The sequence below is a fragment of the Magnolia sinica genome, chromosome 12, assembly GCF_029962835.1.
Source record: "Magnolia sinica isolate HGM2019 chromosome 12, MsV1, whole genome shotgun sequence".
NCBI classification, from domain to species: Eukaryota; Viridiplantae; Streptophyta; class Magnoliopsida; order Magnoliales; family Magnoliaceae; genus Magnolia; species Magnolia sinica.
In genome coordinates this window covers 55,199,866-55,226,270 of record NC_080584.1, presented here as the reverse complement: position 1 = coordinate 55,226,270, position 26,405 = coordinate 55,199,866, and the positions used below count along the sequence as shown (strand labels likewise).

At 44.6% G+C, this 26,405-nt stretch overlaps 1 protein-coding gene across 1 annotated transcript; it reads left to right on the top strand.

The window, feature by feature from the left end:
* Window positions 1-1,714: 1,714 nt before the first annotated feature.
* LOC131220076 (uncharacterized) lies at window positions 1,715-25,740 on the top strand. The gene is made up of 3 exons (XM_058215047.1): window positions 1,715-1,987; window positions 2,075-2,098; window positions 25,483-25,740. The coding sequence occupies exons 1-3, from the start codon at window positions 1,715-1,717 to the stop codon at window positions 25,738-25,740; spliced, it is 555 nt and encodes a 184-aa protein (XP_058071030.1).
* Window positions 25,741-26,405: the final 665 nt, after the last annotated feature.

Below are 26,405 nucleotides of genomic sequence, written 5' to 3'. Positions count from 1 at the left end.
ATCAATTAGAGATGGGGTATCTCTTGGGACCGATTATGGTTGGATGCCCACATTGGTGGCCCTAAGGTAGGCCCATAGGCTTTTATGGGTGGTTAAAGGCCCACCATTCACCATTGCTAGGCCCGTTTCATCTATTTAGGCCCATACCATTGTTCTCCTTAGTCTCGTGGGCTACCCCAGGTATATGGGCCCCCACTAGAGGTTGTATTCCTTATGAGGAATTGGTTAAGTACCTAGACCCTTCATGGTTAGGTAGAGAGTTCATCTTCACCTCATTGGCACCCCTATTCATCTTCATGGCCCACTCCCATACGCATCATATGCATGCTTGGTTGAGGTGTGATTGGCCATGGTTGTGCCATTGTGTAGGACATGTTGGTATCTCCCCGAGAGATGGATGCTTGGGATTGATGCATGGGTGATTGTGTGATTCATGCATCTGGCATTGCATAGCTTGTGGATATCCGCCCTTACTTCATCAGGGCCTTACCTCCACAGGGGTATTCGTGGATGGCCGTATGTCTGGACACCGAAAATATTAGTTGAGCATACCGGGTGCATAGGATGCCCATGGGTGAAATTCTCAAAACTTCCATGGTACCAAGGATCTGCTCCAACGCCGTGACCGGGTGGAATACATGAGCGCACGAGGGCCTTATACCGTTAGGCCGCGACTCCCACTATCGTGTAGTCGGTTGGATAGGGGTGTGGCCTTACCTGCCTGGTGTGAGGAGGCATTGCTAGGCTGAGTCTGACCAGCTCGTAAATGGGTCCGCTACCTTCAGGCCTTGTTGGTGATTGGTTGTCCACAGGCGGGTAGTGAGGTCTCTTACGCTCATTTGACTGTGCGGGGTCTACAGAGCGGCAGTCATTCAGCAGTGTAATGGACCCCGGTGATTTCCTTATGATTGGAAATGTACTTGACTTATGGTTTGGATATGAGCACTGACATTACTTGCATCGCATTAGCATTGGCTGTACAAGCCCCCCTTCATGCATAGCCTTGGTATGGCACCCATTACTCATTGCATCGCGTTCATGGTAAGCCTTGGTAAGGCTAGTGATATGCTCATTGATCATGCTTCTCTCCTTATACCTCCTACTATTCTTCTGTGCACCATTGTCACACACTTACACCACCCTCTAAGCTTCTATAAGCTTATGCACGATTGATGCATGCAGGAGACTCTAGGTAGGTACCGTAGTAGCAGAGCGTGGAGTTGAGTTGAGTGGTGAGGACTCCAGTGTTACTGATTTCTCTCTCTTTTCCTTTTACTCTCATGTATGTCCTTTTGGACCTTATGGATGATGTAAAAGTTTAAATTTTTAGTGGATTTTGTGATGTGTGCCTTTCTTATTCTCAGATCTACTTACTGTGATCTTGGGTATGCTCGTATTAGAAATAATTATACTGTTATAAAAATCCTCCTTGTAGGATTTCAGGATCGGAACCTACCTCAGGAGCCGAGAATGGGGTACTACGGAGGCTGTTGCTACCAGAACCAACAATTGGGTTCCTTGTGAGTCCGGTTACCGAGTCTGAAGTGTAACAGGAGTTGGTATCAGAGCATAGCAAGTAATCCTGGAATGACTAAGGATAACATCGCAGGTCTGCCAAGAACTTGGGACAAGTAGTGTCCCGAAATCCTTCTTTTCGCTTCGTATTGAGCCTATAATTGTCCTGATTCCTTGCATCGTCATTATTTTGTAGACGATGCTGCATGAATGTGGCACCCGTGGTCATGGCACTATTGGTCGTAGCGCCCGTGGTCGTGGTGCTCGTGGACGAGGCACCCGAGTTACCCATCCCGCTCCCGTTGTTGAGGATCCGATTCTTGAGGTCCCGATCCGGCCTATTCCTCTAGTTGAGCCCGTAGCGCCCGTACCTCCAGTTGCTCCGGTTCCCCCACCTATTCCCCCTCCTCAACCTGCTGTTCCAGTTTCAGAGGCTCCTGCTCCGCCGGTCGCATCCATGCCTCCGCCTGAGGCGAGTGCCGGCCCTGCCTTTCCGACAGTACCTATAGGACCTGAGCATTTTCAACAGTTGATGCAGCTTGTTGCCACCGCATTGCAGACCCGTCAGCCATCTGTCGCTGAGGTTTCTGGGCAGTCTGATTTACCGCAAGCTAGTACGATAGCTAGAGAGTTCCGGCAGCATGATCCCCCGAGGTTCAGTGGTGACCCTGACCCTTCTGCCGCCGAGGCTTGGCGCACTGAGGTTATGAGGATTTTTGACACTATTCAGTGTCCTGCGGGTCAGAGAGTATCCCTTGCGACCTATCTCCTTCAGGGTGAGGCCCGCCATTGGTGGTCATCTGTATCTAGGATGGTCGGACCTCAGTTTGTTTGGACATGGGAGGAGTTCGTGGTCCGTTTCGACCAGAAGTTCTTCCCTGAGCACGTTCAGATCCAGTGGGCGATCGAGTTTGAGACCCTAGTGCAGGGTGATATGACTGTATCTCAGTATGAGGCCCATTTCTTGGCCTTGTCTAGATTTGCTCCTCATCTCACCAATGATGAGAAGATGAGGGCTCGTCGTTTTGTGACTGGTTTGCGTCCTGCCCTTCGCAGTCATGTGGTAAGGCATTGTTTAGAGACATTTGACCAGGTCGTTCATCGGCACTGGTTTATTAGGAGGACTGGGCTATGACCCAGAGGTCGAGAGAGCAGAGTTCCGGTGGAGACCGGAAGAGGAGGGCACCAGCCGACAGTTCCAGGTAGCACCGTCAGCAGAGATGGAGGGGCAGGTCAGGATTTCAGCAGCTTATGGTTCAGACAGTAGCTTCATCATCATCGTCAGCACCATCTTTCGGCCCCTTTTCTGGTGTATGCTTCGGCTATGGACAGGCCGGGCATCGGAGGCGTGAGTGCCCTCTCCCCATTCACCTGCAGAGGCCACTGCAGTTGCCTCCTCCTCGTCCTCCTCAGTAGTAGCAGAAAGCTCAGCTTCCACCCACCGCTCCTAGGGCTCCTCCTCAGCAGCAGAGGCAGCCAAGCAGACCTCCTCAGCAGCGATAGCAACAGCAGAGACAACAGCAGTAGAGACAGCAGCTCCAGTGTGTATAATAGCCAAGCAGGCTCAAACTCAGGACCCTTAGTCTTCTGGTTTGCTTCCCCTACCAGCTCAGGGCTACGTCTATTCTACACAGCAAGCGCTAGGCCATGACCCGCAATCATCGATCGGTGGAGTAGTCGAGGGTATTCTTCTTGTTTCTTCCTGCATTGCTCATGTTTTATTTGATTATGGTGCCTCCCATTCTTTTATGGTCGAGCAGTTTTGCCAATCGACCGGTGTTCCATCGGAGTCCGTGTCAGAGGCTTTGACCGTTTCGACTCCCATGGGGAAGTCTATGATGTTGACCCGTCGCTGTCCTTCTTGCCCGGTGTTAGTGGGCGAGATGTTCCTTCCTGCCGATCTGTTCGTGATGCCGATGTCAGGTTTTGATGTGATTCTGGGTATGGACTGGCTTGCAGAGTATGGTGCCATCTTAGACTGTGCCGCGAGGATGATTATGTTTCACATTCCAGGCTTGCCAGTGTTCTAGTTTGTCACTGAGCCCAGAGGAGAGCCATTATCTAGTTTCTTGGCTTCAGTCGTTGAGGATTCTGTGACAGAGAGTATTGAGCAGCTGCCAGTTGTTTGTGAGTACCTGGATGTGTTTCAGGAGATCCCGGGTTTGCCTCCACGTCGGCAGGTGGAGTTCCAGATTGATTTGGTGCCCGGTACTGCGCCCATCTCGAAGGCCCCCTACCGGATGGCACCGTTGGAGTTGAGGGAACTGCAGGAGCAGTTGGATGAGCTTCGGGAGTTAGGTTTCATTCGTCCCAATAGTTCACCTTGGGGAGCCCCGGTATTGTTTGTGAAGAAGAAGGATGGTTCGTTGCGACTCTGTGTAGATTATCGTGAGCTCAACATAGTCACCATCAAGAACCAATACCCACTTCCCCGTATTGATGACTTGTTCGATCAGTTGCAGGGTGCATAGTATTTTTCTAAGATAGACTTGCATTTTGGTTACCATCAGATTCGGGTCTGAGAGGAGGACATTCTAAAGACAGCTTTCCAGACACGTTATGGTCACTTCGAGTTCCTGGTCATGTCGTTTGGACAGACCAACGCACCCGCTATATTCATGTAACTGATGAATGAGGTTTTTCGGTGGTTCCTTGATTAGTTCGTGGTGGTATTCATTGATGATGTTCTTGTATATTCGAGGACTCGAGAGGACCATGCTGAGCACCTACGGATTGTGCTTGAGACCCTCCATGTGAAGATGGAGAAGTGTGAGTTTTGGTAGGAGGAGATGAAGTTCCTCAGTCACGTGGTGACGAGGGAGGGTGTCGCTGTGGACTCTTCGAAGGTTGATGCAGTGCGTCGGTGGGGCCAGCCCATGATCGTGTCCGAGATTCGTAGCTTCCTTGGTCTAGCGAGATATTACCGACAGTTTATCCAGGGTCTCTCCCGTATTGCAGCACCGCTGACCCGGTTGACGCGGAAGGGCGTCGAGTTTGTCTGGAGTGACGCTTGCGAGAAGGCATTTACGGAGTTGAAGGACCGCTTCACATCCGCTCCTGTTCTCACTATTCCTGATGGGAGTGAGGGTTTTGTTATTTTTACTGATGCCTTTAGAGTTGGCTTGGGTGCTGTATTGATGTAGCATGGGAAGCCAGTGGCATATGCCTCGCGCCAGCTCAATGTCCATGAGCTGAACAACCCTATCATGATTTGGAGCTTGAAGCAGTTGTCTTCACATTGAAGGTGTGGAGGCATTATCTATATGGGGTCAGGTTCGAGCTCTTCTCGGATCATAAGAGCTTGAAGTATCTATTTTTGTAGTCTGAGTTGAACCTGCGATAGAGGCGATGGATGGAGTTGCTAAAAGACTATAATTTTGACCTTCAGTACCACCCGAGCAAGGCAAACGTGGTGGTAGATGCGCTCAGCCGCTAGCTACAAGGCCTAGTGGCATAGATGATGGTGCGTGAGTGGCAGATGCTCGAGGATGTATCCGAGTTTAACTTTAAGTTCGGTCTGTAGTCTTCCATTGTTCAGCTTTCGAGCTTGTCGATTCAACCCTCCTTAGTGGCCAGGGTGATCGAGGCTCAGCAGACGGACGAGTCACTTCAGGAATATTGAGCAGAGGCTGGATTTGTGGAGTAGTCAGACTATCATTTTTGGAAAGATCGCTGTGTTAGGTTGATGATATTATCGTGTTCCGTTTTGGTTGGTGAGATGTTCTTCCCTGCTGAATAATTTGGTATTGCCAATGTTGAGCTTATTGGCTTGCCTTATTGCTAAGACCATACTTTTGGTAGGGGATGAAGCGCCAGATTGCTAATTTTGTGGCCGAGTGTGACACATGCCAGTGTGTCAAGGCCGATCACCAGAGACCTGGTCCTTTACAGCCGTTGAGCGTTCCAGAGTGAAAGTGGGAGTACGTATCGATGGACTTCATCATAGGTTTATCGAGGACTCAACGCGGTCATGATACCATCTGGGTTATAGTCGATCGTCTAACAAAGTCGGCTCATTTCGTTCTAGTGCATGCTTCCTGGTCGATGGATCAACTTATAAAGGTGTTCATTGAGAAGATTGTGAGAATGCACGGCGTCCCAGTTTTGATCGTTTCAGACCGAGACTCTAAGTTTACGTCTCAATTTTGGAGGAGTTTTCAGTAGGCGCTGGGGGTCACATTGCATCTCAGCATCGCTTATCATCCGCAAACGGATGGGTAGACTGAAAGGGTCAACCAAATCCTTGAGGATATGCTCAGGGCTTGTGTAATCGACTTTGCGGGCAGTTAGGATGAGCATATACGCCTCGCCGAGTTTGCGTACAGCAACAGTTATCAGGCGACTATCGGCATGGCTCCTTTTGAGGCACTTTATGACAGACCATGCAGATCTTCTAGTTGTTAGACCGAGGTTGGAGAGCGTCGTCTCTTAGGTCCCGAGCTTGTAAAGCAGACATCGAAAGTTATTGATGTTATTAGGCAGAGGATGCACACAGCTCAGAGCCGGCAAAAGAGTTTTGTTGATCGTCGGCGTCAACCCCTCGAGTTCGCAGTCGGGGACATGGTATATCTCAAGGTCTCGCCTATGAAGGGCATGGTTCGCTTTGGTGTGAAGGGCAAGCTTGCCCTGAGATTCATCGGACCTTTTGAGATTACCGAGCGCGTGGGCGTTGTGGCGTATAGGCTTGCCTTACCTCCTGAGTTGTTTGCGATCCACAACGTATTCCATGTTTCAATGTTGCGGAGATGTGGGTCGGACACTATTCCTGTGATTGATTGGCAGCCACTTGAGGTCCGTGTGGATGCTTCCTATATTGAGCAGCCGATTCGTATCCTTGATCGGAAGGAGCAGGTCCTCAGGACCAAGGTCATTCCCTTGGTGAAGGTGTAATGGGGTTATCATTCAGAGGCCGAGGCATCTTGGGAACGTGAGGTCGAGATTAGAGAACGTTATCCCCATTTGTTTGATGATTGATTGATATATGATTGTTTGTATTGCCTTCCTTATATGATGATTGCTATATGATGGTGGTGTTTTATCTTTTATTTTGTCGTAGATTGTTCAATTTCGAGGGTGAAATTTCTTTATTGCTGGGGAGGGTTGTGGGACCTGACCTGAGTTTGCATGTGTGCATGTGTGTGTGTGTGACTATGCATTCCATCCATCTTGATTCCGCGGTCCTACCGGTCGATGCCGGCGACCCGTGACCCTTAGATAGTATTTACGGTCATCCGTGAGCCCAGTCGTGAAGACCCGACTCGGATCGAGTTGAGACCTATGCCATTGTGACCGCATCGTCGCCGCGGTTCCAATGATGCGTCTTGTGCGTCCATCCGATGTGTAGATCGTAAGTTGGTGCATTTGTTTTTTTAAGCCCTTGATCATCATCATGTGGCCCACCTAGGGGAGGTGTGCATGGATTTCTAGGTAGGTCCCATCTTTTGGAACTATTTTCAATACACACTACACACACACACTACCTAGGCCCTATCTCAACACCACCCATCTTTAAAACACCACCCACTAACCTAAAAAGTCTACTAACCCTACAACATTGTTTCTAACTCCCTATTGCCATGATTTCTCTTCTTTATCCAAGGTAAGAAACTCATGATTACTTAGCTTAAAAGAGATTTTTCTCTCTTTCCCTCTCGTTTTCTCTCTCTCTCTTCTCTTCTTCCCTAGCAACATTCCTCCAAAAATTCTTAAATTCTCTAGCCCCTTCTCCTCCTTTTTCTTCTTAATCCATCCATTGAAAACCCATTTCATCCATCTATCTTGGTTCCTTGGAGCATTTGGAGCTTGGTGATTCAAGTTTTGGTGAAGATATTTAGGTGGGTGCTTCTTTATTCTATGCAATATCTTTTCCATAATGTAGATCTTCTTCTTCTTTCATTCGGAAAGTGTAGGACCCACTAATCAATGGTGGAGATCCTACACAATTCCTTGGATGTGGCTAAATGGTCCATCTTATGCATGCATGTCCCATGCATGGGGTTTCCTCTTGATGGACCCCATCATGGAGGGTTCTCCACATTCCATAACTTGATGGGTCATCTAGATCCTTGCATCATGGTTGGGATGGTATCTCATCCATTCATCTCAAGTGTAGGTCATGCATGATGAAGATCCATGGTAAAATATAGATGGAAATGCAATATATGGGTGTGATTGTGTTAGGGAAGGCTCAATAGTGACGGAGCCTTCTCCCAATGGCTGAAATATTTTTATTTCTCTTCTTCTACCTTTCCTATGAATTCTGATGATGTGTGTGGTCCACTTGGTGGGCCTGGATAGTCCAGAAAAGTCCAGCTAGGGTGGGACATCCATACCCACTTACACTATGGTTGGGTGTCCCATTTGCTGACCTTTATTGATGCATGCAAGTGTGGTAACCTTGGGATTTGTTTTGAAAATTTGTGGGGGTCACTAAGGAGGGCCATAGCACCTAGTTCTTGGAGTATTTCCCCTTTTCATTTAACTTATATAATTAATTTTATCCAAGTACATGTTGCTGTCTAGAATTTTCTGGACAGTTTCTGGTTGATTTTGGACCAGATTTTGGGACTGTTTGGGGGACTATTCATATCCACCAAATATACTTTTCTAAAAGGTGGGGATCTCATCTTGATGTCTCCTAAATTTCAGCCCCATCTGACATTCATAGGGGTGCCAAAGGTGTGGTCCAAGTGAGGTGGACAGCCTAGATTTTTTGCACTGTTCCAGCAGCAATCCACCCTGGATAGGTTAGAATTCTAAAATTTATTAAAATAGATTTAGGTGTGTAAAAAATTATAAATATTTACAGGAAGGTGGACCACCCATTGTGGGGACCCACCTACAAAATTTTGAGGCTAATGGACACCTGTACACACCATAGTGATGGCTGGACCGGCCCATTACAACATGGTGTCCAGATCAGTCTGATTTTCAGGATAGATTGACTTCTTTAAATGAATTAAAATATTTATAGATGTTTAAAAATTCTAAAATTTTGTAAGGATGTGACCCACCTATGGTAGTATCACTCTATAAAATTTCAGCTCCAACAGACCTCATTTGGGCATCCAAAAGAATGGGCCAAGATAGTTGGACCGCCAGATTTTCTGCTGTATAGTCTAACAATATGCCTTGATAAAACCATAATTCAAAAATATTTCCTCTGATGGTGAGCCATATTTTTGGGTTACCTCTCATTTTATGCATGATGAGGGACGTTGGACCTCAATTTTCAGAGTTTTAGAGGCCCTGGACCCACTCCAATGAAGTGCCCAAATTTAGGACAGCAACATGTTTTAATTATACTTAGCCTTCGGACTGAAATTTTGAGGAGTGAGGCCCACCACATTGTGAAGATCTTAGAGGGAATAATTTATACCTTTAATTCCTTAAATTTTGAGCTTAATAAATGCACTTTTGAGGCCCACCACAGTTGAATTTAATTGGGTCCACGAATGTAGCTAGTTGTTGAACTCTTTAGGCCCAATTGAGCTGGAACTTTCCAGATAGGCCCATTGAACTCTTGGGCCATTTTACCATACTAATGTATTGGGTTAGTGGGTTGGATTACACAAGTAGATGAACCCTTAGTTGCCCACCAAATCAACTTTAATACTTGGGCCAGGATGTAGGCCCAACTTACTTGACTAAGAGCATGACATTTGCCCATGTGGTTTGAGCAATGGGCTACCCACTAGGCCACCCACAATATATGGGATTAGTGGCCTTTATGTTGGGCCCTAACCTTTCCCCTATGGGCCCATAACGGTATATATAGGTTGGGGTATGTGTGTTTTCCTTGGACCCATGTTTTGGATAGGCCTTGGGCCGCATTTCTTAAGCCCAACATGAGTGTTTGTGGTATGGTTATGGCTGTCCATTTCTTATTTCTGATGTTGTGTGGGCCTTGGGCCTTGATCTATGATCAATTAGAGATGGGCAACCTCTTGGGACCAATTGTGGTTGGATGCCCACATTGGTGGCCCTAAGGTAGGCCCATAGGCTTCTATGGGTGGTTAAAGGCCCACTATTGACCCTTGCTAGGCCCGTTTCATCTATTTAGGCCCATACCATTATTCTCCTTAGTCTCGTGGACTACCCCAGGTATATGGGCCCCCACTAGAGGTTGTATTCCTTATGAGGAATTGGTTAAGTACCTAGACCCTTCATGGTTAGGTAGAGAGTTCATCTTCACCTCATTAGCGCCCCTATTCATCTTCATGGCCCACTCCCATACGCATCATATGCATGCTTGGTTGAGGTTTGATTGGCCATGGTTGTGTCATTGTGTAGGACATGTTGGTATCTCCCCAAGAGATGGATGCTTGGGATTGATGCATGGGTGATTATGTGATTCATGCATCTGGCATTGCATAGCTTGTGGATATACGCCCTTACTTCATCAGGGCCTTACCTCCACAGCGGTATTCGTGGATGGCCGTATATTTGGACACCGAAAATATTAGTTGAGAATACCGGGTGTATAGGATGCCCATGGGTGAAATTCTCAAAACTTCTATGGTACCAAGGATTTGCTCCAATGCCGTGACCGGGTGGAATACATGAGCGCACGAGGGCCTTATACTGTTAGGCCGCGATTCTCACTGTCGTATAGTCGGTTGAATAGGGGTGTGGCCTTACCTGCCTGGTGTGAGGAGGCATTGCTAGGCTGAGTTCGACCAGCTCGTAAATGGGTCCGCTACCTTCAGGCCTTGTTGGTGATTGGTTGTCCACAGGCGGGTAGTGAGGTCTCTTACGCTCGTTTGACTGTGCGGGGTCTACAGAGCGGAAGTCATTCAGCAGTGTAATGGACCCTGGTGATTTCCTTATGATTGAAAATGTACTTGACTTATGGTTTGGATATGAGGTCTGACATTACTTGCATCGTATTAGCATTAGCTGTACAAGCCCCCCTTCATGCATAGCCTTGGTATGATACCCATTACTCATTGCATCGCATTCATGGTAAGCCTTGGTAAGGCTAGTGATATGCTCATTGATCATGCTTCTCTCCTTATACCTCCTACTATTCTTCTATGCACCATTGTCACACACTTAGACCACCCTCTAAGCTTCTATAAGCTTATGCACGATTAATGCGTGCAGGATACTCTAGGTAGGTGCCGTAGCAGCAGAGAGTGGAGTTAAGTTGAGTAGTGAGGACTCCAGTGTTGCTGATTTCTCTCTCTTTTCCTTTTACTCTCATGTATGTCCTTTTGGACCTTATGGATGATGTAAAAGTTCAATTTTTTAGTGGATTTTACGATGTGTGCCTTTGTTATTCTCAGAAGTACTTACTGTGATCTTGGGTATGCTCATATTGGAAATGATTATACTGTTATGAAAATCCTCCTTGTAAGATCCCAGGATCGGAACCTACCTCAGGAGCCGAGAATGGGGTACTACGGAGGCTGTTGCGGCCAGAACCGGCAATCGGGTTCCTTGTGAGTCCGGTTACCGAGTCTGGGGCGTGACAGGAGTTAGTATCAGAGCATAGCAAGTAATCCTAGAATGACTAAGGATAACATCGTAGGTCTGCCAAGAACTTGGGACAAGTAGTGTCCCGAAATCCTTCATTTCACTCCGTATTGAGCCTATAATTGTCCTGATTCCTTGCGTCATCATTATTTTGTAGACGATGCCGCATGGACGTGGCACCCGTGGTCATGGCACTATTGGTCGTGGCGTCCGTGGTCGTGGTGCCCGTGGACGAGGCACCCGAGTTACCCATCCTGCTCCCGTTGTTGAGGATCCAATTCCTAAGGTCCCGATCCAGCCTGTTCCTCCAGTTGAGCCCGTAGCGCCCGTACCTCCAGTTGCTCCAGTTCCCCCACCTATTCCCCCTCCTCAGCCTACTGTTCCAGTTTCAGAGGCTCTTGCTCCGCCGGTCGCACCCGTGCCTCCTCCTGAGGCGAGTGCCGCCCCTGCCTTTCCGACAGTACCTATAGGAGCCGAACATTTTCATCAGTTGATGCAGCTTGTTGCCACCGCATTGCAGACCCGTTAGCCAGCTACCGCTGAGGTTTCTGGGTAGTCTGATTTACCACGAGCTAGTGCGATAGCTCGAGAGTTCCGGCAGCATGATCCCCCGAGTTTTAGTGGTGATCCTGACCCTTCTGCCGCTGAGGCTTCGCGCACTGAGGTTGCGAGGATTTTTGACACTATTCAGTGTCATACGGGTCAGAGAGTATCCCTTGGAACCTATCTTCTTCAGGGTGAGGCCCGTCAATGGTGGTCATCTATATCTAGGATGGTCGGACCTCAGTTTGTTTGGACATGGGAGGAGTTCGTGGTCCGTTTCGACCAGAAGTTCTTCCCTGAGCACGTTCAGAAGTTCTTCCCTGAGCACGTTCGGACCTCAGTTAGGGTTAAGTATAAGTTTAAGTTATAGGTTATAGGTTTAGGTTTAGGTTATAGGTTTAGGTTAAGGTTATAGGTATTGGTTTTGGTTTTAGTTTTAGGTTTAGGTTATAGGTTTAGGTTTAGGTTATAGGTTATAGGTTATAGGTTATAACTTTAGGGAATTGAGAATAGGTTAAGGTTTAGGTTTAGGAAATTGGGTTCAGGTTCGGGATCGGGTTTCAGCTTGGGTTTTCAAGTTTAGGTTTAAGTTGGGTTATAGGTTAAGGTTTAGGTTTAGGAAATCGGGTTCGGGTTCGGGTTTAGGTTTGGGTTTTCAAGTTTATGTTAGGGTAAGGAGTTGAGATTATGATTAGGTGTAGGTTTAGGTTTAGGGATTTGAGAATACATTTAGGTTTTAGGTTTAGGTTTAGGTTTTAGTTTATAGTTTTCATTTATAGGTTTAGGTTTAGGTTGAGGTTAGGTTATAGGTTATAAGTGTAGGTTATAGGTTTAGGTTTAAGATAGGTTATAGGTTAAGGTTTAGGGAATTAAGAATTGGCTAAGGTATAGGTTTAGGAAATCGGGTTCGGGTTCGGGTTTAGGTTTGGGGTTTCAAGTTTAGGTTTAGGTTAAGAAGTTGAGATTAGGATTAGGTGTAGGTTTAGGTTTAGGGATTTGAGAATACATTTAGGTTTTAGGTTTAGGTTATAGGTATAGGTTTAGGTTATAAGTGTCGGTTATAGGTTTAGGTTTAAGTTAGGTTATAGGGTAAGGTTTAGGGATTTGAGAATAAGTTAAGGTTTAGTTTTAGGGATTTGAGAATACATTTAAGTTTTAGATTTAAGTTTAGGTTATAGGCTATAACTTTAGGGAATTGAGAATAGGTTAAGGTTTAGGTTTAGGAAATCGGATTTGGGTTCAGGATAGGGTTTAGGTTTGGGTTTGTAAGATTAAGTTTAGGTTTAGGTTAGGGAGTTGAGATTAGGATTAGGTGTTGGTTTAGGTTTAGGGATTTGAGAATACATTTAGAATAGGTTTTAAGTTATAGGTTTACATTTAGGTTATAAGTTTTAGCTTTAGGGAATTGAGAATAGGTTAAGGTTTAGGTTTAGGAAATTGGGTTCGAGTTCGGGATCGGGTTTTCAAGTTTAGGTTTTGGTTAAGGAGTTAAGATTAGGATTAGGTATAGGTTTACGTTTAGGGATTTAAGAATACATTTAGGTTTTAATTTAGGTTTAGGTTTAGGTTTTAGTACATAGGTTAAGGTTTAGGTTAAGGTTATAGGTTTACGTCGGAGGTTTAGGTTTAGGTTTAGGTTTTAGTACATAGGTTAAGGTTTAGGTTAAGGTTATAGGTTTACGTCGGAGGTTTAGGTTTAGGTTATAAGTTATAGGTTATAGGTTATAGCTTTAAGGAATTGAGAATAGGTTAATGTTTAGGTTTAAGAAATCAAGTTTTGGTTCGGGTTCAGTATCGGGTTTAGGTTTGGGTTTTCAAGTTTAGGTTTAGGTTTAGGTTAGGGAGTTGAGATTAGGATTAGGTGTAGGTTTAGGTTTAGGGATTTGAGAATACATTTAGGTTTTAGGTTTAGGTATAGGTTTATGTTTAGGTTATAAGTGTAGGTTATAAGTTTAGGTTTAAGTTAGGTTATAGGTTAAGGTTTAGGGAATTGAGAATAGGTTAAGGTTTATGTTTAGGAAATCGGGTTTGGGTTCGGGTTTAGGTTTGGGGTTTCAAGTTTAGGGTTAGGTTAAGGAGTTGAGATTAGGATTAGGTGTAGGTTTAGGTTTAGGGATTTGAAAATACATTTAGGTTTTAGGTTTAGGTTTAGGTTATAAGTGTAGGTTATAGGTTAAGATTTAGGGAATTGAGAATAGGTTAAGGTTTAGTTTTAGGAAATCGGGTTTGGGACCAGGTTTAGGTTTGGGGTTTCAAGTTTATGTTTAGGTTAAGGAGTTGAGATTAGGATTAGGTGTAGGTTTAGGTTTAGGGATTTGAGAATACATTTAGGTTTTAGGTCATAAGTGTAGGTTATAGGTTTATGTTTAAGTTAGGTTAATGGTTAAGGTTTAGGGAGTTGAGAATAGGTTAAGGTTTAGGTTTAGGGATTTGAGAATACATTTAGGTTTTAGGTTATAAGTGTACGATATAGGTTTAGGTTTGAGTTAGGTTATAGGTTAGGGTTTAGGGAATTGTCAATAGTTTAAGGTTTAGGTTTAGGGATTTGAGAATACATTTAGGCTTTAGGTTTAGGTTTAGGTTTTAGGTTTAGGTTAAGGTTATTGGTTTAGGTTTAGGTTTAGGTTATAGGTTATAGCTTTAGGGTATTGAGAATAGGTTAAGGTTAAGGTTTAGGTTTAGGAAATTGGGTTCGGGTTCATCTTCAGGATAGTGTTTAGGTTTGGGTTTTCAAATTTAGGTTTAGTTTTAGGTTAGGATTAGGTGTAGGTTTAGGTTTAGGAATTTGAGAATACATTTAGGTTATAGGTTTAGGTTTAGGTTTTAGGTTATAGGTTTAGGTTTAGGTTATAAGTTATAGCTTTAGGGAATTGAGAATAGGTTTAGGTTTAGGTTTTGGAAATTGGGTTCGGGTTTGGGATCGGGTTTAGGTTTGGGTTTTCAAGTTTAGGTTTAGGTTAAGGAGTTGAGATTAGGATTAGGTGTAGGTTTAGGTTTAGGGATTTGAGAATATATTTAGGTTTTAGGGTTAGGTTTAGGTTTTAGTTTATAGGTTTAGGTTTTAGGTTTAAGTTATGGTTAGGTTTTAGGTTATAAGTTTTGGTTGTAGGTTATAGGTTATAGGTAAAGGTTTAAGTTATAGGTTTTGGTTAAGGTTTAGGTTTTGGTTATAGGCTTAGGTTTGAGTTTAGGTTTTGGTTATAAGTTATAGCTTTAAGGAATTGAGAATAAGTTATAGTTTATAGGTTAAGGTTTAGGTTATAAGTTATAGGTTAAAGTTCGGGTTGAAATGGCCTAGCTATATGTCCTAGAGGGGGGGGGGGGGGGTGAATAGGACAATGCCAAAATAAAACTTTAACAGCGGAATAAAGAAAGATAGATAGCCAAATAAACTAAAAAAAATCACAATACTAAAATAAAAGCAACCTCACAAAACAAGTATTGAGAGGTTGATGGGAATTCAGTTCTAAGGACAACCTTACACCATAAAAACCAAGGGTTTATGGCAGGACAACCTTATTTCTAGAACGTCCTTTGTATCAAAAACTCAAACCAAAGAGGAATAAAAAAATAGCAAGGAATTGAAATAAATTGCAGGAATTTAAAACTAAATTATTACAACATTCCCACTGTGCTTGAAATGTAAATTTTACAACATTCACATCCACACATACATTCCATAAATTTGATTGAAAAGAGATATAAAACTTAAGCAAGCATTCAAACCACAAGACAAAGAGTTATAGTGGTTTACCTGTGTGTGCACCAACTGTTCAACAACAGCCACACAGCGCTACTCCACTCCTAATACCTCACACAGGGGATATCAGCGTTCACTATCAAAGATAGGTTTTTCAGGTTCACCCAAAACCTTCACAATTATGTTTCTCTCTGTGGGCTTACACAATTAAAAAAACCCCTCTTCTAAGTTTTCCTGGCTCTCCTCAGATAACCAATACAATGAGATTTTTCTAGCAAATCCCAAAAGAAAACCAAATGAAAGTAAATTATACAAATGTACTTAACTTTTTCCTTTGTTACAGTAACCCAGAAGAATCAAGTCGGAGTAGAGATTTGAATGTCAAAGTTCAATGTCCAATACTCACTTTATAATGGTTCTAGGTTCTAATAGATTTTAAATTAAACCAAATTGGGCATAGCTCTATTTGATTTTGATTCTAAGAAGATGAAATATAGCAATTCCTCTTTTCAAATAAGATTGGAATATAGAAACAAAATCAAATAAGGAAAGCTAAAGAAAAAGAATATTAAATATGCACACTTAGCTTAAAATGGGGTATAGACTTATCTCTCGGAAGGTTGAATTAAAGTAGCTTGAATTTCATTATTTAATTCTGAGATTCATGCTCTATTTATAGGTGAACAAATCACGTCTTCGACTGGTCTAAAGACCTCTACGACTGGTCGTAGAACCAACAAATATTTGAAAATTCGGGCGCGATAAGATCTGACAGTTTTACGACTGGTCGTAAGTGGTCTACGACTAGTTATAGGTCCCCTTCGACTGGTCGTAGGTTGCTCATGACTAGTCAAAGCTAGCCGAATTTCAACACTGTATTTTAAGTCATAGGTCTACGACTGGTCGAAACAACAGTAGACACTATTCATACGACGAGTTGAATAGACCCCATGACTAGTCGAAGCCAAACAGAAAATATCCAAATTTTGTAACAAACTTACGACTGATCTAGCAAATTCTTAGATAGGTCGAAGTAGTGCTAGGACTAGTCGAACAAAGTTCAGGACTAGTCTTAGAATAACCTAAACTCACATATATAAAACATATGAATTATGTATCGAGAATGACCTACTCTAAAGGTCAACCTAAGGTCAGTCATACCTCAATAGTGAAGTAAGGACATTGAAACTTAGAAACAAAAGACCTTTGAAATTTGCAAGGCTTGAAGTCTTGATGGAGCTCAAACTTGAAAGCTTCTTGAGATCTTGATGTTGAACTTGAAAGCTTCTTGAGATTCTTGACTTGCGAACAGTACTTGTCAAACAAAGTTGATCTTGAGTAGAGATTGTTCTTCACAGATGTAAGCTTCATAATAGTGTCTTTGGCACCACAAATTTGACAACAAAAAGGGCTATAAACTATAGCACTTACAATCTCCCCCTTTGTCAAATTAGTGACAAAGCACACTCCCAAGATATGTTACATAACATAGAATATCTGATTAAAGAATTATGCACTAGTTGTTATATCATGTACCAGTTGTTATCAATCGGCATACAGGATCCTACAAGCTTGTAAATCAATATTCAACATAACATCATGATCCTGCAAACCTGTAACTCAATATTCAATACAGTCCACTTCTGCACATACTCCCCCTGAGTAACATACAATGATACTCCCTCCTCATAACATAATCATTCATTAGACACACATCACATCTATATCCAGTCTCCCCCTTTTTGTCACAATAGGACAAAGGAAGCATAGAATAAATGGTTGAGGAGAAATAAGAAAAGAGATATATGAGTGGAAATAAGACAAGATATGATTAACCAGCACAAACAACTCACATAATTCATATACAGAGCTAAGTAAAAAATAGCTATAGTCTCAAAACCAGTTAAGCTAACACAAGAGTAATAAAGTTATAACAAACGAGCTAACTTAAAATAACTAATCTGAACCAGATGAAGGAGCAGGGATGGAAGGATCAAGTTGATACAAGCCCTTGTTCAAGTGCCTAAGATATTTGCGCATATACTTGAATTGTAAATCATGGGCAACAGACATGTTTTCCATCTTAACATTCATATTCTTAACTTTATCCTCTAATACACGCAGACATGTATCAAACTCGGAAGGCTCATAATCTGGATCATTTCGAGAATTAGATTCAAGTTCTTCAAATATATCATCCATGTTGATATCATCAGGAGGAAGATCACTAGCTTCTTCCTCATGTTCAGCTTCAGCATTGCCACCACCAACACCTTGACCAGGAAGGAAGTCAAGCTTCATCTTATTGATATTAGAATTGTTAAATATCAGATGATGGATAGGGGCCTCTCCAATCAGCTTATCGACTAACATATGCGTAGCCAACATAGTCATCAAATAATCAAAAGGAATGTCATTGTGACCTGGATGGAGTTGAAACTAAATAATGGAGTGACAAATCAAGGATGGTAGATAAACATGGGCACCGCTAGCAACAGCATGAAGAACATGGACCATGGAGGAAGTCAATTCAGATTTATTACCCGAACGAGGATACAAGTTAGACACAAATATTTTGTGAAGAACTCTGTATTTGGGTAATAGATATTTTGAAGGAAGCGCATTCCCTTTATGAGTCCATTGAATATCCAAATTGCATAAATCTTTTGTGAGCATGCGTTTTTCAGATACTGAGAGTTTTTCAGATAAGTTATGGATAGGAATGCCCTCATCATTCACAGGAATTTCCATAAGAGCTGAAATCAAATGACAATCAATGTCATATGGTCCTTCTCTTGTGGCTATCTTAAAAGATAAATTTTCCAATGAAAAATCACATATGCATGCAAACATAAACTAGGTAATGGATCGGTATGCTAGCCCACCCCAATGTAATAAGTTATCCCAACATACAACTTGGAGCATATGAAGGATCTCAAATGGAGCAACATGATTAATGTCAACAGGATGTTCAACAATAACATTACATAATCTGATGTCCTGAACATAGGATGGATTGTCCTCGGGAGCCCGAAGATGACGTTTAGTAATAGGGGCTGATTTAGAGGAAGAAGGACCATGGGATGTTGTTTTTCTACCTCTAGATGCCATTTGTAATAAGGATTTCAAGAAAATAGAGAGTTACAAAGGATTGAGAAGTGGGTTTTCTCAAATTAGATTTTACCTAAGAAAACCTCCAAATCTTAACGAAATTTGAAAATAGAAAACTTCAAGCGTCAAATAGAAGAAATCTAGACTCAAATCTATAAGAAAAATGCAAAAGGAGCACTAACTTTGAAGATTTTGAAGGATGGGTTCGACTGGTTGTGCATCGGCCCGATGAAGAGTGAAGAAGAAATGAAGGAAAAAAAAAGCATTTTCCTAAATTATAAGTGATTCACGCGATTCACAACTAGTCATGGATGTACACGACCGGTCATAGCACGACTGGTCGTGTAGATTCACGACTGGTCGAGTACCGGCCAGAAAACTGATTTCCAGCATTATATTCAAAAATTTGAAAACAAATCAAGCAATTATATACACTATGATACAAATAGACATAAATAATCACTTTAAAATGCACATGCCAAGATCAAATTTCATTTTGTTAAACCTGCTTTTGTCAAGTGGTGTAGTGAAAATGTAAGCACGTTGATTCTCGGTAGGGATATTGTCACGCCCCAAACTCGGAAACCGGGCTCACAAAATTCTCAATTGTCGAATCCGGTGCTGATAGCCTCCATAGAACCCCATTTTTGGCTCCCAATGCCCATTCACCAAGTTCCAATCCTGGAAAGCTACGAGGAGGATTTTCAACATCAGTTTGATTCGTAATAAGCATAACCAAATACATAACCCACAAACAATAACCAAAAACTTCATCACATTTCTACTATGATAAAAAACTTTACAAGTACAATGAACATAAAGAGAAATAGAATGATGTTGAACAAAAACTCTAAAATGATCTGTTAAGCGCTCCTGCCTCAGCGCTGCTGCGCTCCAACATCACCTACACGCAATGATCGTGTACAAGCTTATGGAAAGCTTAAAGGGCGGTGAAAGTGTGTGTGCAAGGTAATAGTTATGCAGTATCAGAGTAATGCAGAATATGTTGATGAATCTATGAATGCCATGAGCCGTACCAAGGCTATGCGATGTGAGGCATGGATGATGTCGGCCATACCAAGGCCATGCGGTGCGAAATGCAACTCAAGCATGCGAATCCTCATCTAAGTCCATATATCAATACAGCTCAACTCTGGAATATCACTGGGGTCTAGTACACTCCAACCAGATTGCCGCCCCATCGCGCATAATAAGCTGAGTGAAAGAGACTTCACTATCCGCCTGCCAATATCAGGTTCGGCTCGTTAATAGCGGACCCTTTCCTCGAGCTGGTCAGACTCAGCCTAGCTTTGCCTCCTCCTCTCAGTTGGGTAAGGCCGCATCCCCTTTCAACTGACCATGACACAGTGGAAAGCGGGACCATCTGGTAATCGACACTCGGCGCTCATGCACCCACTCGGTCTAGACGTTAGAACAACCTCTTGGTATAATTAGGGTTTAGGGACTTTCACCCAGGGATATTTATAACACCCCATATAGAATAAGATTTTCGGTATCCAATCCTGCCAACCACGATACGCCTGTAGAGGCTATGGCCCTGATTTCACTAGGGCGTATAGTACCATATCATACAATGCGAATGCATGAATCGCACTATCCAGTCATGCAGTATTCCTGCGCATATCATGCACTCATGTTGGGCAACACCGCTCATTCGGGAACCCCTAAACAATCTGCCCGAAGGCATATGTTATAATCAGTCACTTCTCATATCAGGCATACATATGATGTGTATGATCATGAATCATGGAACTATACTAAACATGTTATATGGTGATGGATGTTATTTATAACGAAGATAGGCCTAGACGACCTACAAGTATGGGCCTAATAATGGGCCCTAGGGAGAATTATAATGCGGACATTTAACCAACACTATTCTTACAATGTGGACGTCAAACCAACATTGCTCCCAAAGTACGACCGTCATAAACATCATTACACAAACCATGGTAGGGTCACACATTGCAATGGACTTGTGTACATCCAAGTGGGCTTTCAATACATCAAATGGGTCGTATCACATGGGCCTTACATTCATCAAATGGGCCGCATTAATGGACCTTACATTCATCAAATGGGCCGCATTAATGGGCCTATGTACATTGCAATGGGCCATAGCCCATGGGCCTTAAAATACATCACAATGGGCCTAATCACATGGGCCTTATGTATATCAAATGGGCCGCACCAATAAACTAAGATGGGCCTCATACAAAATCAAGGTGGGGTCTCAATGGATGGCCATAAATAACTCAAGATGGGCCCCATACATATACCAAGTGGGGTCCACTTGATCTATAGGTCTGACTCATTCCTTAGCTCATGCCATAAAAATGAGCTTCTATGATGGTTGGACGAATTGGGTACAACCCATGCATCATGGTGGGTCCCACAGACCCTGCTGATGTCAACAGCAGTGGGACCCCCTATCCCTGTGGAATGGGTGGACGGCATGTCTAAAACACATACCCCATAGTGGGTTCCACCGTCCCTGAGTGGTGGGAATAAATCACATGTATCATTGTGGGTCCCAAGTGGGGCCCACCACAATGTTTGTATGCCATCCAATCTATCCATACGGTCACAGAGACCTGGACAAAGAGTAAAAACAAATTTCACATTGAGTCTGAAAATTCGGTGACCCGGAAAAGGGTTTCAAGGGTAGACATTTAATTCCACTGTTTCTTATGGTGTGGGCCACCTGAGCGCTGGATGCAGCCAAAATTTGGAGAATGGCCTCATCATGGAATGATATTGATAATCAAGGTAGGCCATCAACCACATCTTAGGATCCGAAGTGAGTTCCATACCATCAATCGGTATACCTCACTTGACCCATCATGAAAACAAGAAAAACTAGCCTATAAAAGTACCCACCGTTCGATCTTCTTGCTCACTTGGCTTCCTTAGCTCCTTAGCTTCGATCTTAATGGAGGAGATGGGGTTTGGATGGTTGAGATGGGAGATGAAAGGGTAGGAAAATTGGGCCACAATTGTGGCTCTCTTGGAGTGGCTTGGGAGGCTTGGACGTATGGTATTTTGGTTGTTTGGAAATGAGTTTTAAAAAGTGAGAGAAAGAGTGTTGTAGAGAGAGAGAGATGTGATAGAGTGATGGATGGGAGAGAGAGGGATGGGTGTGTAAGAGACTTTTTGACTTTTGTGGTAGATGGTGTAAGAAAGGCATGGGTGGTGTAAGAACTTTTTGACTTTGGGGTTACTTGGGGAAGGGTGAGAGGTGATGGTGTACTTGACATGTACTTGACATAATGGGATGATTGATTAATTGATTAAGGTGACATCTCATAGAGATTCTCTCGTAACTTGCATGTGCGACGTTTTCCTCGCACTGAACGCTGCCCCACATCTCCTAGCCAGAGTATCGAATTGGCACACGAGACGTGACATCGGAACCGCGGCGACGGCGCGGTCACTAGGGTACAAGTCTCGGGTTGAATCGACTCGGGTTGACGGTGTGTGAATCAGGTCATGCGCAAATACCGGTTAAGGGTCGAAGGTTGCTAAAATTTGACTTGGAAGACTGCGAAAGTCCACGGAACGGTATGGTCTAGGATACGGGGCTTATAGCTCTCCTCTCATAATAAAAATTTCGTCCTTGAAATTTACACAATCATCATAACTAGTCATAGCTCATGAGGTGGAAGAAACATAACATCACTATACAAAATCAGAGATAGCATACAAAATACAACACATAATCAATCATCAAAGAGATGGGGATAGCGCTCTCAAATCTCTGCCTCGTGCTCCCAAGAAGCCTCCTCAACAGAATGGTGACCTCACTGAACCTTCACCAACGGAATGATCTTGGTTCGGAGGACCTACTCCTTCCGATCAAGGATACAGACTGGCTGCTCAATACAGGAAGCGTCCTCACGAACCTCTAACGGCTGCCAATCAATAACAGGAACGATGTCTAACCCACACTTCCTCAACATGGAGACATGAAAAATGTTGTGGACGCCAGACAACTAAGATGGTAAGGTAAGCCGATAGGTCACGACGCCAACACACCCAGTGATCTCAAAAGGTCTTATGAATCTCGAGGCAAGCTTGCCCTTCGCTCTAAGTCGAACTACGCCCTTCATGGGCGAGACCTTGAGATACACATGGTCCCCCACATCAAACTCCAAGGGATGACGCCGACGATCAGCAAAACTCTTCTGTCAGCTCTAAGTTGTGCGCATCCTCTGTCTGATGATATCAATAGCCTCTGACGTCTCCTGCACAAGCACGGGACCTAGGAGACGATGCTCTCCAACCTCGGTCCAACAACTCAGTGATCTGCATTGTCTGCCATATAGTGCCTCAAAAGGAGTCATGCTGATGGTTGCCTGATAGTTGTTATTGTATGTGAACTCAGCTAATCGCAGATGCCCATCCCAGCTACCACCGAAATCAATTGCACAGGCCCGAAGCATATCCTCAAGGATCTGGTTGACCCTCTCGGTCTGGCCATCGGTCTGCGGATAGTACGCGGTGCTGAGCTGTAAATCAGTCCCCATCGCTCTCTAGAAGCTCTCCCAAAACTGAGGTGTGAACCCGGGTCTCAGTCAGAAACGATCGAGACTGGAACGCCATATAGTCTCACAATATCCTCAATGAATAATCTCGCAAGCCGATCCAAAGGCCAAGTCGCACGAGTAGCAATAAAGTGTGCGGACTTCGTTAGACGATGCACAACAACCCAGATGGCGTCATGACCGCGCTGAGTCCTCGGTAAACCCATAATAAAATCTGTCGACTTGTGCTCCCACTTCCTCATCGGAACACTCAACGACTGCAATAAACCAGGGGGTCTCTAATGATCGGCCTTGACACGCTGGCATGTGTCACACTTGGTCACAAAACTGGCGATCTGGCGCTTCATCCCCGCCCAAAAAAACTGTCACCTCATATCACGGTACATCTTCGTCGAGCCAGGATGGATAAAAAACCGCGATCAATGTTCCTCGGTTATAAGATCTCTACGTAACTCAAGAATATCCGGGACACGTAATCGGCCTCTGAAGCGAAGTCCACCATCTGTACCAATATGCCAATCTGCCTGATTCTCAGATGCTGCCTCTGCTCGGTAATCTTGTAATGACTCGTCTGTCTGTTGAGCTTTAATTACCTTCACGACAAGAGAGGGTTGAATCGACAGGCTGGATAACTGTACGATAGAAGACTGCAAACCAAACTCGAAGTCATACTCTGTTATATCCTCAAGCATTCGCCACTCCTGAATCATCATATATGCCACTAGGCCGCGTGGCTGACGGCTAAGGGCATCTGCCACCAGGTTCGCCTTGTTCGGGTGGTACTGAAGATCGAAATCATAGTCCTTCAGGAGCTCCATCCAACGCCTCTACCTCATGTTCAACTTAGACTGCGAGAAGAGGTACTTCAAGCTCTTGTGGTCGGAGAAGAGCTCGAACCTAACCCCATAGAGATAGTGTCTCCACACCTTCAGTGCGAAGACAACTGCAACCAGCTCTAAATCATGCGTGGGGTAGTTTAACTCATGGACCTTGAGCTGACAAGACGTGAAAGCCACTGGTCTCCCGTGCTACATCAGGACATCACCCAACCCAATATGTGAGGCAATAGTAAATACGATAAATCCATTACTCCCAGAAGGAAGAGTGAGGACATGAGCAGATGTGAGGAGGTCCTTCAACTCCCTAAATGTTCGCTCGCAGGCGTCGTTTCAAATAAACTCTGCGCCCTTCCGAGTCAACCTGGTCAGTAGGGCTGCAATACGAGAGAAGCCCTCAATAAAATGCTTGTAGTAGCCCGCTAAACCAAGGAAACTGCGGATCTCAAATGCGTTCGTGGGCTGGCCCCACTGACACACTACCTTAACCTTCGAAGGGTTCACTGCGACACCCTCCCTCATCAACACGTGACCGAGGAACTTCTCTTCCTCCTGCCAGAACTCGCACTTTTCCAACTTTGCATAGAGCTGATGTGCGTAGAGGGTCTACAACGTAACCTCCAAATGCTGCTCATGCTCCTCACGGGTTCCTCGAATAAATCAGAATGTCATCGATGAAGATTACAACAAACTGATCGAGATACGAACGGAAGACCTCGTTCATCAACTACATGAAGACCGCGGGTGCATTGGTCAATCCGAAGGACATGACCTGGAACTTAAAATGACCGTAGCGAGTCCTTAATACCATCTTCGGAATGTCCTCCTCTCGGACCCGAATCTGATAATAACCGGAATGCAGGTCAATCTTCGAAAAGAACTGTGCACCTTGCAGCTGATCAAACAAATCATCAATCCTCAGGAGCGGGTACTTGTTCTTGATCGTGACCTTGTGAGCTCGCGGTAATCTACGAAGAGCCTCAACGAGCCATCCTTCTTCTTCATGAAGAGTACCGGCGCTCCTTACGGTGAACTGCTCGGACTGATAAAGCCCAACTCACGCAACTCGTCCAACTACTTCTGCAGTTCCCGCAACTCCAATGGTGTCATACGATACAGGGCCTTTGAAATAGGCGTGGTACCGAGCACGAAATTAATCTGAAACTTGGTGAGTCGGTGAGGCGGTAATCCCGGAATCTCCTGGAACACGTCGGGAAAATCACAAACCACAGACAACTGGTCGATGCTCGCCACTATGGGCTCCTCTATGGCACACGACATCATGCAAGACAATGGCTCTCCTCTGGGCTCAGCAATGAACTTGAACTGTGACAAGCCGGGTATGTAGAACGTGGCTGTCCTCTCGGAGCAGTCCAAGATAGCGTGGTACTCGGCAAGCCAATCTATGCCCAGGATGACGTCGAAATCTGACATCGGCAGCACATACAAGTCGGCAGGCAAGAAAATCTCTCCCACTAGCACAGGGTAAGATTAACAGAAGCGGCCTAATACTGTAGTCTTCCCCAAAGGAGTCGATACTGACAAGCCCTCACGAGCAGACTCCAACGGTAAACCAGTCGATCGACAAAAACTCTTAGCCACAAAAGAATGTGATGCATTAGAATCAAACAACACATGTGCAATGCATGTAGATACTAAAACTATACCCTCGACCACTCCTCCAGATGACTGTAGGTCCTGCTGAGCCACATAAAACCTAGCCTGAGCCGACTAGGGAGGCGCCTGTCCCTCTGAGCGTGCTGCTGCTGCTGCTATCACTGAGGTGGTCGAAATTGCTGCCTCTACTGCTGCGGTCTCGAAGGCTGGTGCTGATGCTGCTGCTAAGGTGGCCACGGGGGTGGGGGCTGCTGTCGCTGCTTCTGTGGGGGTCTCTACTACTACTATGGTGGAGGTTGCTATGGACCTCTCGGCTGTTGCTGCTGGTGGGAGTGAGGACATTCCCACATACAGTGCCCCGTCACACCACACCTAAAACAAGAGCCGGTGAACTGCCTCGGAGGTGGTGCTGGCGCTCGAAAAGATGGGTGACCTGTGCGTCTCTGCTATGGTCGACGCTACTGGGAGTCAACGAAAGGAGCCTACCTCTTTCGGTCTCTCCTCTGACCACAATCAGACTGAGAACCGGCCCACTCAGCCTCAAAAATTTGGGCCTTCCGTACCACCCCCTCGAAAGTCGGGAGCTCATGCCCAATGACACGGCCTCGAAGACCGTAACACAAGCCGTCCTCAAATCGGCGGGCTCTCCACTCCTCATCATCCACTAAGTACGGTGCAAATCTGGACAGTGCTACAAAATGAGCCGCGTACTGAGCCACTGTCATATCACCCTACACCAAGGCCTCGAACTCCAACGCTCGTTGTCGTCGGATGTGATCAGGAAAGTACTGTCGGTCAAACCGATCAACAAAGTCCTCCCATGTCCACGTAAAATCAGCGCCTGCTGCTTGGGATGCTCAGCCTCACCATGGAGAAGAAATACAGCTAATCAGACTCGCCACTCGGTCGTACATCCCATCGTATCAAATATCTTCTCCACATCAAAGCACCATCTCTCAGCTACCGTCGGGTCTGACTCACCCTGAAACCACAGGGGATCGAGCTGTCGAAACTCTCGAAGAAGGGCACTCGCGGCTCCTG